Here is an 18,092-nt window from a genome sequence, read left to right as displayed (position 1 = left end):
ATATATTAAATAAAATTAATTTCGACACCTACGTGTCAAAAACCACTGTTGCTTAATTGTTTTTTTTAGCAGCAATGATTTTTCGACACATTCATGTCTAAATTCACTCTTTTTTTTCTTAAAATATATTTTTCGACAAGTTGGTGTCGAAGATTGACAAAACATCGACCTATTTGTGTCGAAAATTGTCGACGGGTTCTAAAAAAAAACTTCAAAATTGACTTCCAAGCTCAAAAAAGACATGGATACATACTTTAATGTGTTCTCCTTTCATGTAACTTCCATTTTGTTTTCTTGTGACTCCATTTTGTAAATTGTTTGAGGTTTTGATTTTTTTTGGATTTTGAGATTTTTTGGAAGGTTTGTTGTGAAAAAGAAGGAGGACGAGTGGTTTGTGAAGATGATGAGAGGTTTTGTGTGTTTGGTATTGAAAAAAGAAATGAGATTTTTAATGTGTGTGGTATTAATTTTCATTAAGAGTATTTGTATCATTGCCTATTTATTATCAACTTATTATCTAATTTTTCTTTTAGTGGTATTAAAGTGAGAAAAAACAGGAAGTTATTTTAGTTGCCTCCATTAGTTAAATACTATATTTTGGCACATTTTTCATTTTTTTTTTCTTAGGGTTATATCAATGTTTTGAAAACTGGATCGAACTGGACCGTCTGGTTCGACTGGATTAACCACGAACCGAACTTGGACACGGTCCGATCTGACATACGAACTCGGAAATGCCAAAAACCTGGGTCGTTTCGTAAGAACCGGTAAAATTCCTAGTTGGCCCGGTGTAAACAGGAAAAATCGAGACAAAAAACCGGTTTCCCAAAACAAAGACGAAACATAACTTCTCTATTCTTGTTTGTTGGGCTTGAGTGGGGATGGGCAGTGATATAACCATGGGTCGTGGAGATGGTAGTGGAGTTAGGAAAAAAGTTACAAATAAAAAGAAAAGAATGAAACTAAAATAATGGGAACTAAAATTAAGATCCATAAATATGGCAGGCGTCGGGGAAATGGAGAAGATAGCCACTACAGACAATTTATGGGTTAGGGTTTGGGCTCTAATCTTTATATATAAAAGAAAAGTTTTTCCTTGGAACTCTAAAAACGGCTTCTTTTCCCTTCTTCACTAAACACGATCAACTGTGATTTTTTTTTTTTTCGTTTTCCACTAAATATGATCTTCAACTTTTCATGTTAACTGCCCCACTTTCTGTACGTAGTTTTTTTCAAGTATTTATCAATCTGAACCCCCATACATTTTCCTATATATACATGTTACCAAGAACATCCAAGAACACCAAGAACACTATCATTTTATAGAGATTATTATTATTATTTGTTTTGTCCTATCTTTCATCACATCAAAAATCTTTAGCGTAGGCAATTATAAGTTTTTGTCTTTGTTAACAATTCAATTATGGTATATGTTCTTCGTTTTCTTAACATTCTTCATGAAGTGTTGTAATTATTTTCACGCCTCCAATTTCTACTTTTTGTTGTGTTTGTTTTCTCAGTATATGTTTCTCCACAAAAGTTTGGCCGAATTTTATATTATTGCGGTACAAGTTTTGTAGGAATAATAACGCTTCACAATTTATTTTTGGCTATTAGGTAACTTCTCCGATCAAGCACTTATATTCTCAACAAAGCCGACCTTTGCTCCTGCATCAATTATCATGGCGTTCATTCTATTTATTTCATTAATTATGGTATTTTCCGATTTCATATTGAACTTATTTTTTGTCACGTTCTTCTGTTTTTTTACTCTTCACATATATTTCAGGCTCAATGTTCTGCCATTCGAGTTCGAGTCCATAACATACCAATTTATGGACAACATCTTTTCATAATCATTGTACTCTTTTATCGGACAACGATCGTCCTAACTTTATTCTTCTTCTGTAAATACATATTTCATTGCTTTCGTATGTAATGTCACTTTCGTTCTTAATCAGCCAACCCAGAAACCACCAAGTTGTTTTACCAGACTATTGTGAATCAATTGCATCAGAATGCTCAGAAGACTAAAAAGAAATTTGAGAGGCTCAATTCCTTTCAAGCTGCAAACTATGTATGAGGTGCAATCAACGTGCAAGATCATATGAAATAGTGCGTTGCACTCATTGTAACTACACCATCATGCACCCAAGATGTATACGAGATATGGCATCTGATGTATACACGCTTGATTTTATTAGCCGGGTTGGATCTGTAGGTTTTGTGCCATTAGATTTGCTCTTTTTATCGACTTTTAGTTGATTGAAAAACATATTTTGATAGTTTCAAGTGTATTTGCGAATAAGCTAGCATGTTCACAATTTTCTTCTTATTTTTTATCATCTTGTTGCACGTTTGGTTACATATGCCATTTTCGTTTTGTTCTTCTGTATATATTTATGACATAATTTTGTCATCAAACAATTAATTAGGAAATTATTATTACTGCTGGCGTAAATAGTCTTAATTTTGCTGCTCATTAATTATTAAATATTTGTTTAACATAATTATTTTCAAATTTATTTCTTAGATATTTGTGAAAATGCAATTAGATTTGATGTGACTCTTATTTGTATAAGCAGGGCACAATACAAGAGAATATCAATTGGTTTTAATTTTTTTGGGAAATTACAATTTATATATTATAATCGTTTTTAACAACTCTTATATGAATCCACATGGACCTAATATATTACAAAAGTAGTGTGTGGATAAAAGCATATCAATTCTCATTTTATTCATACAAAGTTCTAACAATATTTTTTTAATTTTGTAACCACTTTTTAAATTATTATAACAATTAAATTCAACATTTGTGGCATAAATAAATATAAATCTCGAGCCACAACTAAGTGCAAAATTCTGGTTCGTTAAAAAGTGAAATATTCAAACAGATTGAGATAAGTACACATAAACAATTGTCTTCTAACAATTTTGTACGTAAAATATGTGAAAATTGTTAAAGCTTATTTTTTGATGTAGTACAGTAGAGTATGAGGTAAGCTTGTTTTTTACCCGTTTCAAAATTAATTTCTTTTCCCTTTTTTTTCTGAAGGTTGGACAAAATGAGGAAGTAGCAATTTTGAAGAGTTGCTGGGCGGGTTTAGGTCGCTCGTGATTGTAAGCGGCGGCGGAGCTTGGGCAGCGCTGCTGCTGTGGCGACGAGAAGGGTTTGGGGGGGGGGGGGGGGGGTGGTTTCTCATTCTTTTTTTTTTTTTTTTTACGTTTTCATTTTTTTTTTGGCATTATTTGTTATTTGGTCTTGCATGAGCAAACAAAAGCCAATTTAATTTATGGGTATATTTGTCATTTCATCTTAATAAAATAGAATATTTTGGATTTTTTTTTAATTTGGTCTTGAACAAGTGAAATTAGTGTTGCATATAGTTGTAACCTAATTAGGGAGCTAGATTCTTCTTTACATATTTATATTTAAGTGTTCTCAAGCACCTGTAATATATGAAAAAAAAAAAAAATTTCAAATATCTTTCTGCATTCTTCATTTTTTTAGGCTAACAAATTTTTGCTTTAACCTTCTACAACTAAATTTTAGGTCTCGGGCAAACAAGAGTGTATATATATTATGCTTCATATTATTTTCCAAGGAATAAATACATTTAATTATCTTATTCCTTTTGTTCCCAAAAACAAAATTTATAATAACATTAGTTTTGTATGCTATCACTATAATTTAAATTTCACAAATAAATATTTTAATTACAAATTAATTTTTATATAATTAAATAATTATTATCATTCATTATGAATGCTACCCCGTGCAATGCACAGGGAGAATTACTAGTCACTATTTATACTAAGATCCTAATTTGTTGTATTATTGTTTATTAATTTATAACTTAAAAGAATACTAAATTTATAATATGTTGGAAATAAAGCATATAGTTTTGTTTATTTCATTTAAATTTATTGCACTGAAATTCTATCCATAGAACGCTTTTTACTAGCTTGCCATGCAATTTATTTCGTTTGTAACTTTCGAACAAAAAAAATCACAATTTTCACAACAAAATCACAACTTTCCTGTTATAGTGCACGAAATGCAGTGAATAAATTCGTGTACAAATGCACGAAATCTATGTGTTTTATCAATATAGAGCACGAAGCACAAAATTGGAGGCTTTCATGATTTCTTTCGTTCCATGTAGTAGTACACGAAATGATAACTCTCATTTCGTGAGAGTCTACACGAAATGAGAGCTTATGTTTCGTGTAATACTGCACGAAATAACTATTTTTTTTAATTAACCAACTTATTTGTTAATAGTCAAATAAATACAAGAGAGTTTAATATAATAAATTCAAATAAATATTCCTAAACTCAAGCACTAATAAAAATTGAACTAAAATTCAAATACAAATACAAATTACAGTAAAAGAACATTTTGTAAACTACCGACCAAACTTTAATTGTTCGTACACGATTAGCTGGGGTTTGAACATTTTGAGAAAGTGTCTCAGGTTTTAGCTCTATGATGTACCCATGTCGGATGGATAGGTGGTGTCTGTGGTAGAGGACTATTCACGACCAAATAAACAAGAATGAAATGATTGTTATGCAATGTCACAACAATCATACATGATAATTAACCACTGCCAAACAGAGTAAGGTAAGTTATACTCCCCACTTGGGGAAAAAATAGCACCAATGCATTGTATTTGGTAGCAATGTCCAATCTCATTTCATTCATGTCCATCTAATAAGCTTGTGACAAGAACCTGAGGGTTAGTCGCACTTGCGTATCACCTGAACGTACCCAGTACTACCAAACATCGACGTGTACGCATCAGCATGCTCGTATTACACAATAAGCAATTCCCCTCTCATTTGAGGCCATATTTTCTGATCCACGTGCACGGCTTGAGCAACGCACCGGTAGCCACAGTTGCCATCCGCCATTACATTGACGTAATCTTGAATAAAACGGAACATAAATTTGACCATGAAAGAATAGATGTCGATTCATGCATATACATGTATTGGAGGGCCAGCAAATTCTTGTGTCGGAATACGAGAACCACAACCTTTCATTATCGATTGAGGCGTTTCATCAGTGGTTCTATCAATTTTTATTTTAGGAATCTTTGTTGCAAGGGATCTTTGGGAGGTTTGGTGACCATTGAAAGCACAAGACGACTTAATTGTCTCCAAATCAATATGATACTGCCATACGGAAGGTCTCTTTGTCGAGTTATTCTTTGGTCGTCCTTTGGTCTTACAAATGATGGCTCGGACAGATGAGTCGTAGACGGATGAACGATGTCACGCAATGAGGCCACGGCATTTATCTTGCTCGTGTAATTCATCTTCGTCAAATCATAATTCAAATCATCAATCTGTCTATCCACAACCGCCTTGCGGTTAGCTTGATATTCAAGTAGCTTCGAGGTTCAACTGCCATGGTACTCCATAATGGATGCAGGTCTGAAATGACGAACTTATCATTATCATCCATTTTGTGCATAATTTGGCACACACAAGGGAGCCCACGAATATTCGAAAGATAGTGGGTGAAACTACTCGGATCTTGTATCGTCTGGGACTCCATCTTTTGATCAAATTTCTCCAATGTTAGTTGCGTGACATAACAAATCAAACCCTGAAAGCACGGTCACGCTGCATTGGCGCTACCAACACTACTTTGTTGAGTTACATTGACGCTAGGTACTGAAAGTTGTTCCCGAGGTTGAAGATCTTCTTATATAGCCAGTGCAGCTTTGCCAGGAACATTCTTCCTCGGTTTCTTTGAGAAATCCCACCATTCAAGGTATCAAATGAGCTCATAACAACGTTGTTTTGAATGGCAAGGTTCACCACAATGAGTGCAAGCATAATTACTCAATTTTCCCGAACCTTGACCATTTTTTGCTTTGCCGGAATTGAAACATTCCCCACGCCGATTTTGGATTAGCTATCATAGCTGTATTTTCAGAGATCAGTTTAGACGTCATTATCGAGTGAAGTTGTAAGAGCCCTTCATCAGATTCTTCTTGGGCAGTGTTTCGGTGATCAATGTCTTAGAAGATTGCAACCAATTCATTGTAATAAGTAGACACAGGCCTCCCATTCTGAGTTGTCGAAAAGAATTTTTGATTTAATTCGAATAATCGTGTTTGGTCAGATCCATCATAGAAGGTCTTTGACACTGCCTCCCATAATTATTTTGCTGTTCGAAGACGAATAAATCGTTGCATCAGATGAGGGCTCATTGAATCGATGAGCCAACTCTTCACTTTGTGGTTTGCGGTGACCCATGTATCATAATTCGGATCTTCAAGTGCGGGTTTTTTCGTTGCTCCGTTAAGATACCCAACTTTGTTGCGAGCTCCAATTCGCATCTCCATCAACTGTGACCATAATGGATAATTAAATTTCATTCAAAACAATACTAACAGGAAAGCCGGAGTTTTCCTGTTGGATAATAATCGGGGCTGGAGCAATTGAAGTTTTATCTTTTTCGGCCATTGTCGAAAATTCTTGCTGACGAAATCGAACTGTTCAATTTTTCGAAAAAAATGCATTATTTTTGTATTTTTTGTTTTTCCCCCAAAATCAATTGGAATAGATATTTTGAAATATATTGTACCAACTTTTATATCTTTTTAAATAAATTTACAAAAAAATGCATTTTTTTTTGAAAAAAAATGAAATGAATATTTTCGAATTTGGAACCGTATTTTTCATTTCGATTTCCGGAGTTCTGATTTTTTTTTTCCGAATATAATTGGAACGTAATCGGAATTGTATATAAAATTACTGAAAATTCCGATTTCCGATCCAATTTTAGTTCCGAATATTCCAATTGTTTGTTGAAATATATAATATAGTTTTATGATATATTTTGCAATTCCATAATATAACCTATGTTATATTTTATATGAAAAATATAAAGACCGAAGGTTCAAGTAAATTAGAACCTTAGAAAATATTGATCATAAACTTTATGTAGCATTTTTCCTTATCAGAAAATGAATATTTCAATTTGTTGTCCTATACATTATGGATTGCATTTTGTTAAACTTTCTTTTGGATTTTCTTGCATTTTTCAGCAAAATTTCAAAAAAGAAAGAACAAATTTGTGAAAATTCTCATACCCAAATTTGGAACAAGAGATTATAAACCAATGTCATTTCGGAAGCTCCGCCGATTCCAAGTCATTCCAAAATCGAAATGAGTTTTTACATTACATTTTTTTGGAACAAATATTGAAACCCATTTTTACTTCCGAAAAAAACTGATTTTTTTCCAGAAAAGTCATTTACAATCCATTCCGTCAAATTTCCACCCATACTATTGCACCAAAACAATTCGGTACGGTACAATAGCGTACCCTTACCATTAGGTATCAAGATTTTGGCATAAATTTGGGATGCCGTGGCAGAACAATGGATTGATAGGTCAATAAATAAAAGTACACCCTAGGGCTTGCGATTTAATAACTATCTCTGTAGCACTACGATATCGTACAGCCCCGATAGCTCCAGCTCCAGCCCAGACCATACAATTCAATACATGAACTAAAAACGCTTTAAAATCCATAATATACATCCATCCCATATGAAGAACATCGTCATGAAAAAGAACAATTGGCTGTCGCATTTATTCAAAATTAGGATGCACCAACTGTGCAAGTTTTTTTATTACCATAATGTTTGGTTACAACATGCTCTGTGGCGTTGGATCAGACGTGGAAAGCTCTGCGTACATACGAGATATTGCTTGGGCGAAATAAGCCTTTGCTTGAGGCCTCTTCACCTGAGAATCCACAATAATAACAAATTGTGTTTAAACATGTTTTCATCAAACTACAGTTAAACCTCTATAAATTAATACAGTCGGGACTAGGGAACTTTTTATTTAATTTAGCGAATTATTAAATTATCGAGTTAATAGTTTAACACGTTTTCATCTAGTCGGGACCGAGATAAACTATTATTTAATAAAGGTTATTAATTTATCGAGGTTCTACTGTATTATAATATTAATATCTTATTAGAGCATTGAGGTGAATATATATATATATATATATATATATATATATATATATATATATGTATATTACCTTAAATGTTGGAGTTAACAAGCCGTTCTCCAGAGTGAACGGCTCGACCACCAAGGTTACAGCTTTTGCAAATTCGAAACCTCTCAACTGAACAAACATAAACGAATCGAAGGTTAATTTTGAATGAATATATTGTAGTAATGGTCTAAATTTTGAAATAAGAAAACGGATATATGATTTTGAAGGTACCTGAGCTTCCTTTCCAATGGCATCCATCTCGGCAAGTACAGCAGCCTTTGCTCTTGGATCAGCACAAAGTTGTTCCAGGTCTTCATACTGCATCAAGAATAACATGCTTGAGAGAGTTTCATAACAAACGATGATATAAGCGTACGTACTAAAAATGCCTTTGTTACATACGTGAATTAATTACGGAAATAAATTCGTTCAGAAATTTATTTAAGATTTTCAAAATAAGGTGCAAACATGAAGCAAACGAATAAGTGGAAGAGGTCTAATTACCTTGATACCCTCGGAATTGGCCCAATCCTTTAACACATCTGGCTCCACACATACAACAGCAACTAAACAGGAGTTCAAGCTATCACCTATAAGCATAACCTTCATTAGCACAAAGATAGGTGAGAGAGATTGACAGACGAAACAAAAAGAATATTCTTACCGTACACAAAGCACTGCGCAACAAATTTACACTTCGCGTACACATTCTCAATTTTCTCTGGTGCTATGTATTCGCCCTGAGCCAACTTAAAAATGTTCTTCTTCCTGATGATAATGAAAGAGAACTATTTGAATCTCTCCACAAAATACTTGCCACTAAAAGTAAATTAAATAATACTAAAGAAGTTTAAATTTTGAAGATATCCCGAACAAATTCTTTAAGAGTCTTTAAAGTAAAGATGAATACAGAAGAATACATAAAGCCGACAAAAAGAACTTGGTTTTTGTTTCCCTTTCTTTTTCTGATGGGGGTTGGGAGAACGAGTTTAACAGATGATAAGGTACCTATCAATAATTTTCAGGCGGCCTCCAGGTATCCATATTCCAATATCTCCAGTGTGCAGCCAACCTTCATCATCTAAAACTTCTCTCCTGTATTAATCAAGATCAAGCAGAGCTTAGTATCCAAAATTAATTCTGAGAACGAAAAATTATGGCATAGGTAATTACGTCTGGATTTCATCTTTGTAGTAGCCTTGGAAGACAATGGGCCCTCTGACACAGATCTCCCCACGAGGATGAGGTTGATCCTCTGAAGTATAATTCATCTCAGGAACGTCCACAAGCTTTATTTCTAGAGGGACCAAAAATCAATGTCAGACGAGCGTTAGATTCTACATAGCAAAAACCATTATGTATACTTTATATTTTATTATCTCAACAGTTCTATTTTTGCTGATATATATAGAAATCATTTTTTAACAACTTACCGCATGCAGGATTGGGAGAACCAACATGACCAGTTAAGAAATCACCCTCCTCCATAGAGCTGATGACACAAGAAGTCTCTGTCATACCGTAACCTTCAATTACTTGACAGCCAAAACACCTGCAAGATGGTAAGAGTGAACTAATGGTTTTCCTAATGATACTAACTAATTGAATTCGTAAATATATAAATTAACTTACACCCTCAAAAACTCCATCACGTCAGGTGACAATGGTGAAGCACCTGAAGTCAGGTACCGAACTCGGCCTCCAAGTTTGTCCTTTATTTTATTGAATACCAGCCTATCCCACATTGGTGATGGTTTTCGACCTACCACATAGGAAAACAGTGACAACAGCTTAAGATTCAAAAATAAGAGCTTGAATTGTACATAGTAGATTATCAAAGCAAAGAGGGTAGTCACTGAAGGTACTAATGAAACAACTCCTAGTTGTTCAATCATATTTGATAACCAGGTCCACCATAATCACACTCAATAGAACTGTTCAATTGTTTTTACATCTCTAAGGCAGAGAGATCAATCAACATTTTTCTTTCTTGATCTGATATCAAATCACTATTCACGATGAGCACGTCAAAGAGGATCATTAACAGTAAGATCCCAAACATTTGAGTTTATCATCGCAGACCTTTTCTGTAGCCGGAATATTTAACTCTTCTCAACTACTCGAATTAGGCGGCGAGAAAGTAGAAGTATTGACGGCAAAACAAAACCCATGCTTTTATGTCTGAGTGTACTGTTCTTTAGCGACAGAATAAGTGCGCCATAATCTTGTCCAAGTATTCGATGTCACAGAAAGGGAAAATAAAACCCAACAAGTTTCAATCCTCGTTAAATTTAGATGTGATACAGAAAGCAAAATGGAAGTGTACAGCTTCCAAATTTAGTCAATCATACCAGTCATCACAGCTTGCTTCTTGGAATTGTATGCTGCATTAAATAACCTCTCCTTCAAAACACCAGAAGTTTTTACGGCATTAATTATCCTGCAAGAATACACAAAAAAAGGAAGTATTAATATCTGAGGACCTCACTGAAGAGTTTTAAACAGTAATTTGATGGACACTTATAGTCATACCCAGCATATATTCTGTTGTATAGACGAGGGACACTAGAAAATATAGTGGGTCTTAGAGCAGCTAAGTCGTCCATCAGCTTCAGGTTATCCTGCAGTATTAGTAACACAACTTCATATGTAAGGCTCTTGAACGATATAAGGAACTAGGAAGAACAAACGTCATGCTTTTCAGCATACATAAAATTATTAATCTCATGGAAAATGCAAAAAATATTTTATATTCACAGCCACCAATATCACTTCGATTCTTATTCAGTTGTTCATATTATTTGCTTACACGTTAAACCTGAATCTAATTTCCTCCTATGAATATTGATTAATGGACCCCTAATAGCTAGGGGAAGAAATTTTCATAGATTCACTCAGCAGCTAGAGTTCACCAGTCACATGCATAACCTTTGTTTTACAGCAAATATATGTGAGAAAGAAGGTTACAAATGTCTTCGCACGCAAGGCAAGAATAGCTAGGTCACATTATTCTTCAGTTTTTTCTTGGTATTGACCCTCTTAATTACCCATTCCATCTCAGCCCAACAAATCACATACATTAACAAAGACACATCAGGTACATCCTAATGCGGAATGGGAGTGTGATGTGGTTGTTGGGGTACAAGGGATTAATTTCATCTTCCAAACGAGTATATTTATTAAATTTTCTCTCTTTTCAGAATTATTGGTGAGAACAGCAGAAGCAAACATAAATTGCTATGTAGAAATCACATACCCCCTGGTAGAAGCCAATAGCAACGCCGTAAAACGCTGACGTAATTTGATTAGCTCGTTCATAGATGTGTGCCAGTGGAAGATAGGATATGTAGCTGCTCAAACAAGAAAAAAATTATTTATAAATTGGGACGGCACAAAATAACTCATCATATTCCAAGAAAAAAACTCACACATCTGAGGAATGAAATTTGACTAGAAGGGTCATGCCAGCAACACTTGCAATCAAGTTTCCATGAGTTAATACAACACCCTATTGAAAGGAGGAGAAAAGAAAAGGCAGCATTACAATTAGTTACCAAAAATTTTGTGTGTCAACTGTACCATCTAAAAACTTCAATTAAAATGCTACCTTTGGTGTGCCGGTAGTACCACTGGTATAGCATATAGTGGCTACATCTTCAGGTTTGGGAGGGAAAAATGGAAGCATGTTACTGCGACCCTGAAATAAATAATAAAATTGTAGTATTGAAACATTCGATCTTCATATGTTGGCTATAATTTGTGAGGATACAGAAAATCCAGACTACGGAAGAACAAACCAGTGTTGCTATGGACATCACATATTAGAACTAATAATGTACATTAGTATTCCATTCTCAAAGTAAGGGTAGAAAAATGAAAAAAAAAACATTCAGAGAAACAGAAATATCACTAATATGGAAACCCATTGAAGTATCCAGTAGGAGCTGTAAAGCAAATTATCAGAAATCGAGCCAATGAAAGAAGTATAACAATTTGCTCTTTCATGCAGTAAATCTGTGTTAGCGACCATTTCATTGACATAACATCCCATTCGAGAAAAACTGAACCATTTACATGTAGCTAGTTGCTGAGGAATACAGAAGTATTTCCTAGATAAGTAGATCAATTCAAGCACCAATTACCCATTTCATGCACTAAATTACCCATTTCATATTTTATATTTTAAATATGGAAGGGGTAAACCTTTTTTTTTTTTTTTGATTTGCGATTATATTTTTTGTTGTGTTAAATTTTGAACACCCTTTACTAAAATCCTGGATTCGCCACTGATAGCAGATATTATGGTTATGAGTTTTCTGACTACTTCAAGAACAGCACTGTCAGCGCTTCCTCTTAAGTATCAAGTAAAGTGAAGCACTGCCAACTGTGGAAAGTGTCACACTTCCAATCTGTTTATACAAATCAGAATTCGACAAAAAAATGTAATACATACCTTAAGGTTTATGTATCGCATTAAAATAGAAGTGCTAACACACAACATCTGTAAGAAAATGTCTCACATTGGTTGAAAGATTTAACAAGTACCTGACTAAGTAACCTTGTGTATGATAAAAGCTGAACTCCCGAAGCGGAAGGTAGAGATGGCAGATGTTCATCTACCCCTCCCACTACCTATATTATTCACGAAGCAGGGAAAATACCCGTCAACGAAACAGCAGAGCCGAATCACATTTTACAAGATAGGCTAAACAAGAAGCTACATGGACATACCACTATTACACGTACTGAAGGAATCTCTGCCAGAAAGGTCAGCAGCTGCAAGATTTAGACGAAAAGGACTAAATATCAGGATCTACCTTAAATAAGGAGGGCTTATTGAGAAACCTTAAACAAAAAGGAAATACTGAAAAGACTTACTGTGTTCAAGGTACTTGGCACACAAAAAATGGCCTCTATCTCACCATGATTTACTATATACTTAACAGCATCAGGACCTGTCAGTGAATCAGAAAACGTAAAAGTTAATGGAGTTGACCAGACGAAGAACCTTTAACTGAATGCAGACTTACACACCAAGGGTATCATATAAAGGAACTGATATGTACGAATATGCTGAGCAAGCATGATCGACGATCAGCCATTCCGGTCTATTGATAAAATAAAGTCCAACACGAGCTCCCTGTTCCAGCAAAAAATACATGTCAGTGCATAATAACTTGATATTCATGTAAGCATTTCATACAAGAAAATGATTAAATAATTTGAAAAAATAAAATCGAATATTCATTAAAGGAACTGGCTGTAGATATCTTTTTGTTAGGTTAAATAACAGGTCCAGAAACTACCCCCTTCCATATCTCTTATGGTAAGGTGCTTTAATGTAACAAATTGTTAATGAATGCAACCTGAGCCAGAAAGAGAGAGAGAGAGAGAGAGAGAGAGAGAGAGAGGAGAAGAAAAAGTAAATGCAGCTTACTGATTGTAATCCATGATGACGAAGTCCAGAACCTATTGCTGATCGAGCAGTACCTGCCTCCCCATAAGTCATCCATTTGTACCTATGCATCGCGAAAAAGAAACGGTAAGCAAAAAGAAAATTGAAGGGTTACTTACTTTTACTACAAAAGTATCTTTTTACCAATATACTTACTCTCCAACAGTGCCATCTACCCGTATACGTGTGCCCAGATATTTGTAGTCTTGGAAAGTTTCAACTGAATGTCTGAAATCACCAATTACATTATAACAGAAAGATGAATTGCCAGCTAGTTAAACACAAGTACATATTTAGGAGGATTTCATCATAACATCGAAAAGGTATTAGCCTTCTTTTTTTTTATTTTTTGGAACTTCAAGGAAGAGGATTTATAAGATACTAGTATCGGGTGAAACATGTGCATCCGAATATCACAGTAAAAAAGGTAAAAATTCTCACACAAAGTTATCATGCAGTGTGCCAATCTCTGGATAATCAGCGAATCTGGTAATGAGTTTCAAAGGAGAACGTGCGGATCTGTCATGAGATAAACATTATAAATATGTCAAATACGGATCTTCATGGAAATTAACATAGAAATATGTCTAGAAGGGTAAATTTCCACCTGTACACATTCCATTTCCCAGTGTGCAATTTCTCAGGAAGAACTGCACTATATTGCTGGCCTGCTCAAAATAAGAATTTTGTTACTGTCTCTACCTAAAACTAGTAACACAGTGGAAAGAATGCACACAACAAAAAACATATCAAAAGGAAAAAGGTAGCTAGGAATGTGGTACCAGCTCTCAGAAGAACTCAAAGTGTTACGACGAAGAACTAATCAGAAACAAAAGAATGAGCGTTAACTAGGAGTTTCCCATCTAATCCTACAAAAACAATATAAATATTACACAAAACTAAACATTTCATCCACATTCATTGCCACATGCAAAAGATGTGTACATCAAAATGATTCAACAAAGCTTGTAGGTGTTCGCTAGACCAGACATTGCCTCAGTTGTCATCCCTTGAGGCACGTGTTTCATAAAAGTCATATAAATATAATATACAGATGCTCAGTAGAAATAGATAAGATGGATTTAACAAATTAAGTTATGTAGGGGCCGGTGACTCTACCCCACTAATTCCTTTTTATTTTCAATACTATACATTTTGTACTAAAATTCTAACATATTGATTTGAGTTTTCACCCAGAAAGGTAAAATCTCTCTCTATCTACTATTGTCAGGAAAACTATTCCCCCACCCCTCTCCTGTCGTTGATTTCTAGGTCTGCCACTGCATCAGATATGCTTTAGTAGTATTCCCTAGCTACCTAAAAGGGTCAAGTATCAAGATCCAGAACAATAAAAGGACTATTGTGCTCAAGTATGTCTGTTTGCACAAGTACACAAATGTCTTGCCTTAAAAACAGGATTGAACAATAAGAACGAAGTGCTATTGGAGCAAATTCTTTTTTCTTTTTCTTTTTCTTTTTTATTTTTATTTTTATTTTTATTTGTATTCAAAATTGGAGTAAGTTCTTGATGATATAAAAGTTGGTGAACATATGCATGTTTGAACACCAAGAAATTTCTGAACAGCAAAGCTTATTATAAAGAATTCAGCTGATATATGTTACAAAGAAAATTGAAACATAAAGTGTCCATAAGATGGACTACATACTCTGCTTGGCTGATACGAAAGAAATGTTTTCAAAACCTTTGACTAAACTATCTCAGCATTGGTCAAAACCATTTGTATTCTTTACTAGAATGGGAAACCATTTCATCCGGTTCAACAGTACAACAAACATGATTTATGGATTAATAAAGTCAGAACGAGATTCAATGCAATTACATAATTCTTCATGAAACCACCAAAGGAAATACTATTTGATTTTCTTGTGAAGATTTCATTTAACTACAGCCAGAGAATATTAACCTAGGAACAAAAAAGGTAGAAGAATCGTAATAGAGGACAACAGAAAGACAAAGAAAAATAGGGAACGGATTGCTAAAGATGTTTCTTTTGCATATTTTTCCTTAACACTGAAGTTTGTAAGGATGTGATTCTTTCTAATCCTTTTCATAAAAACAAAATATACACAAAATTACGATTTCTCATAAATCGAGCATGTATCATAACTCAGGCTCATATACCTGGTCCAGAGCCTAAAGAATAAGAAAAAATATGCCAACCTCTATACAGACTCTTGTGACAATATGCTGAGGAAAAAGATATGGAAAATACGAAAAAAAGGATCTCAAATATATGCTTAACACAATCTAGGAATATTATGTCATCTGCAGCAGCATCATCGCCATGAAAGAAATTTACCTAAACTTTTGGGCCTCAAAATCCACTTAACTCATACCATCTACCTACGAGCATGCAAGTATTCTTGTTGTGCTCATTAAAATAAAAATATACAATGGAAAGGAATAGCTAACTAGGTTCAGCCTGTCAATGGAGGATAATCAGTAATGTATTTTGACCCTAAACCAATTTTCACTTCATGTATCAGTAGCTCTGTAGCAGTACCAATTCCATCTGTCCTGTTTAATTAAGCTTAGTGAATTAGCTATTTGATGTATGACCAGAGAAACATAATTGTTAACCCATAAACTTCTCACCGAAGTTAAAAAATAGTCCTACATACCAGTTCAATTCATTTAGAGCTGTAATTATCCAACTGGTCCAGAGTATACGTGTTTCAGACCACTGGTACATCAACCAGCAATGGGTTAGTATGATATAATCAGGTCTATCTAGTTTCCTACGCCAGAAATTGAGTGGATGGACGCCAAAAGAAATCCCTTTTCTTTTTTCATGTGAGTAAACATTACCAGGATTGTTCGTCAATGGCAATTTCATAACTTACAAAATATTTCCTTAACGTCCGGTGCAGAAATGGATGATGAATGCCATTAACTAACTTTTGTTTTTGTGCACTATCAACTAACTCAAAAGAAGTTTCTCATGGACACTTAGCGGCTTCAAAAAGTTCCCATACAAGAAGAATATTCTCCTCTACCGTGACTCCAAGAACCATAGGACAACTAAAAACTCACCCACCTTCAAAGGCTGCATGCCTATTTGGAAGTTCATTGCCAGATCAATGTAAAGGACTCACAACAAACATTGATTAGGCAGTCCTAGATACCTAATCTGCCTTTTTAGGGGACAACCGAAATACAGGGTACTCGGATTCCCACCTTATATTATATGCATGACATTGCATACGAAGAAATTCAAAAATAACGATTTAGCTATTTGAATACGTTTATACTCAAATTCATGTGAATAACAACTAACACCACCCAAATTGAGCAGCATCTCCTTACCCAATATGCAGATTCAGGTGATAACGAACAAACCCTCTAAAAGAGGGAAGATCAAAAAATCAACTAGCCTACCATCCCATTTATCCAAAAAAATCGGAAAACTAGTTATTTTCTGCCTAACACCTTACCTTTATGAAAAACTTCCACGACAGAAGAAAAATTTAAGTAAAACCATAAATGAATTCAACATTAAATGACCAGTTAGAGTTAGGTGTGGTCCCTATTGTCGAGAATTGGAATCAATCATCAATCATCAATCATCAATTAATCAAACCCATAAAAATTGTCAATAATTTCTGCACTTCATCGAACAACCATGAATTCAAGACGTAAACACGAAGAATCCAATCCAAAAAAAAATCAACTAATTTCTACCACACAACACACAAAAGAAGAACAAAAAAAATTAAAAAAAAAATAGTAATAATACCGTGAACAAATTCACCGGCGGTGGGATTGGCAGAAATCGGCGACGAAGATTCATCAGCGTCGGAAATCAGATGGGCGCGAATCGATCTCAGCCGCCGCTCAGCCCTTGATTCCATTCAAATCGCTTCTCTTGTTGCTTCAAAACTATGAAAATGAAGTGGATAGATATAAGTAGTGGGAATTATTGCCTCGAGATCAATTTATAGTAACACTTCCGATAAAAAGGAATTGAGCTGTAGATCAAATTAATATATATATATATATATATATATATATATATATATATATATGTGAAGAAGGATAATATATTTCATATAATAATAATATAATTAACGTGGGCACACTTTTCGAAGGTTGATGACAAAAATGAAGATAAATAGCAGAGATGGGGTGGGTGGGGGGGTGGGGGGTAGGGGGTAGGGGGTAAAGGGGCCGTTATTTTGGCTGTAAGTACAGGGTCGGGATGACGTAATCATTTTTGCTAAGATAAGACGGTCAGTTCTGCGTGCTCATCAACTTATGGCTTTGATTCACCGGTGGTGTGGCGTGCCGTGCCTAACCTTTTCATAATTATTAATTTAAAATAGAAAAACAAAATGGTCCTTATAACTGGATTCCTTCGACCATACACCCGCTGATAAACTCAGGATGGCACGTGTCTTTATTTTTTTTTTTAAATTCCTATAGATTAATTTAAGTCGGGGTGTAATAAATAATTAAATATAACACGCGTCAGTAGAAAATCCACCCGGAGTTTATCATCGAGTGTATGGTCGAAAGAAACCCTATAAATGTTATGGCAATGTTTGGTTCGGTTTTGGTTTCAATTTAGTTCTCT

General features: G+C 34.6%; 1 protein-coding gene across 1 annotated transcript; it reads right to left on the bottom strand.

Annotated features, from left to right (window-relative positions):
* Positions 1-7,373: 7,373 nt before the first annotated feature.
* LOC105960790 (long chain acyl-CoA synthetase 6, peroxisomal) lies at positions 7,374-17,826 on the bottom strand. The gene is made up of 23 exons (XM_088812903.1): positions 17,256-17,826; positions 14,105-14,165; positions 13,939-14,016; positions 13,654-13,725; positions 13,480-13,561; positions 13,077-13,182; positions 12,921-12,997; positions 12,774-12,818; positions 12,588-12,674; positions 11,650-11,739; positions 11,471-11,550; positions 11,299-11,392; positions 10,575-10,663; positions 10,394-10,482; positions 9,675-9,804; positions 9,476-9,594; positions 9,216-9,339; positions 9,051-9,137; positions 8,707-8,810; positions 8,547-8,632; positions 8,274-8,360; positions 8,085-8,171; positions 7,374-7,777 (listed from the first exon to the last, which is right to left on the bottom strand). The coding sequence occupies exons 1-23, from the start codon at positions 17,368-17,370 to the stop codon at positions 7,679-7,681; spliced, it is 2,088 nt and encodes a 695-aa protein (XP_088669029.1). The 5' UTR covers positions 17,371-17,826; the 3' UTR covers positions 7,374-7,678.
* Between the last annotated feature and the right edge of the window lie 266 nt (positions 17,827-18,092).

Source organism: Erythranthe guttata, chromosome 14, assembly GCF_056151865.1.
Source record: "Erythranthe guttata isolate IM_541 chromosome 14, IM_541, whole genome shotgun sequence".
NCBI lineage: Eukaryota > Viridiplantae > Streptophyta > Magnoliopsida > Lamiales > Phrymaceae > Erythranthe > Erythranthe guttata.
The sequence above is the reverse complement of the archived record's forward strand: the minus strand, read 5'-3'. Positions and strand labels throughout refer to the sequence as shown.